The following is a 2,321-nucleotide window of genomic DNA, read 5'->3' on the forward strand; positions in this document are numbered from 1 at the left end:
GGCAGATTAGGGTGAAATTAAATCCCGGCTTTATTGTGCAAAACATTAAAAATAAACAAAATAAAGGCCTACTCCTCTCTGGAGAATATCTAAACCTTTACTCCAGCCCTCTCTATCTGGGTGGGTAGCTAAGCTGATTACCACCACAAAAATATAGATTTAGATATACAACAGTCCAACAAGAAAGCCTCTTATCTGTTTCTGTTGTTGTAGCTGTAGGGGAAGGCTTCTCTGATCTCCTGGGTCAGCACCCTTGTGGAAATGTCCGTGTCCAGGTATAGAGGTCTTGTTCCCTTGTCTTGCTGTCAGCATACAGTCCTTCTGTGTGCATCAATACATCATCTTTTCCTCAGGTAAGCCCAGTTGGGGGCTAAGGAAAATCTCTGCAGTCTTCTTCTCCTTATATCAGCCCAAATGTGAGCTAAGGAATTTCTCTCTTGTGTCTCACATGAGGCTTTTTACAGAGCTCTCATTAGTCTAGATGGAGACTAGTTAATTGAATGCCTGCAATTAACTATCTTTCTGCTGGATTCTCAGAGCTCTGAGGCTGCTTTATTTAAACAGGGATAAGTCCCTGTTAGTTACTAATTCATATTTGTTACTGTATTAGAGACAAATTTAAACAAACGCTGTTCCACTCTACAAGTATTAAAAGACCTAAGAGGTAATTTGGACCACATCTTGATTGAACGTAAACTTCAAATTACGTACGTTATCATTAAGGTCATTATTTTAAAAGGGCTTGAATTGTTCCCCTTTCCAAACAAAATATATATCATCAATATAATGTTACCCCTCATTGTACACAGGTATTAGGTTCATCTTATTAACAGTCACATGATGCTCACAATAAAAATATTAAACATAAATGATTATACTTTTTATGATACATTTCTTTACTCACACTGCATTCCTTCCCAACAGATGTGTCCATGGGTCAGAATATATTGGAAGAGTCTTACACAGAAGTCTGTTCATCAGATGTGATAAAGAAAGAGGACATCAGTATGTGTCATGGGGTTCAAGGAGAAAACTCGCCTAATGGAGAGAAGCTGCATAGGTGTAATGAATGTGGGAAAATCTTTACTCGCAAATCTAGTCTTATGGAACATAAGAAAATACACACAGGGGAATTGCCTCAGTGTAATGAATGTGGGAAAATCTTTACTCGGAAATCTAAACTTATGGAACATCTGAGAATACACACAGGTGAAATGCCTCAGTGTAATGAATGTGGGAAAAACTTTACTTGCAAATCTAGTCTTATTAAACATCACATAACACACACAGGGGAGAAGCCTTATCAGTGTAATGAATGTGGGAAATACTTTACTTACAAATCTAGTCTTCTTGAACATCGGAAAATACACACAGGGGAGAAGCCTCATCAGTGTAATGAATGTGGGAAATGCTTTACTTACAAATCTAGTCTTCTTGAACATCGGAAAACACACACAGGGGAGAAGCCTCATCAGTGTAATGAATGTGGAAAAAACTTTACAGGTAAATCTAGTCTTATTAAACATTATATAGTGCACACAGGGGAGAAGCCTCATCAGTGTATTGAATGTGGGAAATGCTTTACTTACAAATCGAGTCTTATTACACATCAGAGAACGCACACAGGGAAGAAGCCTCATCAGTGTATTGAATGTGGGAAATGCTTTACTTACAAATCGAATCTTATTACACATCAGAGAACGCACACAGGGGAGAAACCTCATAAGTGTAATGAATGTGGAAAACACTTCAATTGCAAATCTGATCTTAATAGACATCAGTATACACACAGGAAATGCCCTATAAATGCAATGAATGATGGGTATTACTTTGCTTCCAAATAAAATCTTAATGCACAGAGAAAAACATAGGGGAGATGCCTTATAAATGTAAGGAATGTGAAGAACACTTTGCTTCCACATATTATCTTGTATATCAGAGACTTTTCTTTTTCTTTGTGAAATAACGTTTTCTTTGCAATGGTGACTCTAAAATATGAAATATGAATTGTGTTTCCGCCTTTCTTTGCCATTAACATGTAGAACAAAGAATGAAATAAGAGGGGGTTTCATTATTGGGCTGTAGGAGTAGTTTAGTGATTAGAGTGCATTCTTTGTAGGGGACAAATATCTGTGTCAGCTCTTCTTGTGAACTTAGCCAAGTAATTTTATCTCCTGCCTCAGACATGAAAACTTTATAATAAGCTCTTTAGGCAGGAACGTATTGTGCCTGCAACATTCTATGGAAAGAGAAAGAAAATTGCACAGAAGCGCACAAGGGATGGAGTTAATAACAGTATTTTAATAAAACAAACACATAAA

The 2,321-nt window shown here is 37.1% G+C and overlaps 2 protein-coding genes across 2 annotated transcripts in view; both read left to right on the forward strand.

The window, feature by feature from the left end:
* The window catches only part of LOC142463897 (uncharacterized), a 22,163-nt gene extending 21,111 nt beyond the window's left edge, over window positions 1-1,052 (forward strand). The window contains exons 7-8 of the mRNA XM_075566729.1: window positions 214-275; window positions 925-1,052. Coding sequence (XP_075422844.1) covers window positions 214-275; window positions 925-987 — 125 coding nt within the window. The 3' untranslated portion in view covers window positions 988-1,052. The remainder of the gene's footprint in view (window positions 1-213; window positions 276-924) is intronic.
* The window catches only part of LOC142463898 (uncharacterized), a 95,743-nt gene extending 93,736 nt beyond the window's left edge, over window positions 1-2,007 (forward strand). The window contains 1 exon segment of the mRNA XM_075566731.1: window positions 1,043-2,007. Coding sequence (XP_075422846.1) covers window positions 1,043-1,844 — 802 coding nt within the window. The 3' untranslated portion in view covers window positions 1,845-2,007.
* The last annotated feature ends 314 nt before the right edge of the window (window positions 2,008-2,321 follow it).

This window comes from Ascaphus truei, chromosome 12, assembly GCF_040206685.1.
Source record: "Ascaphus truei isolate aAscTru1 chromosome 12, aAscTru1.hap1, whole genome shotgun sequence".
Classification (NCBI taxonomy): Eukaryota; Metazoa; Chordata; class Amphibia; order Anura; family Ascaphidae; genus Ascaphus; species Ascaphus truei.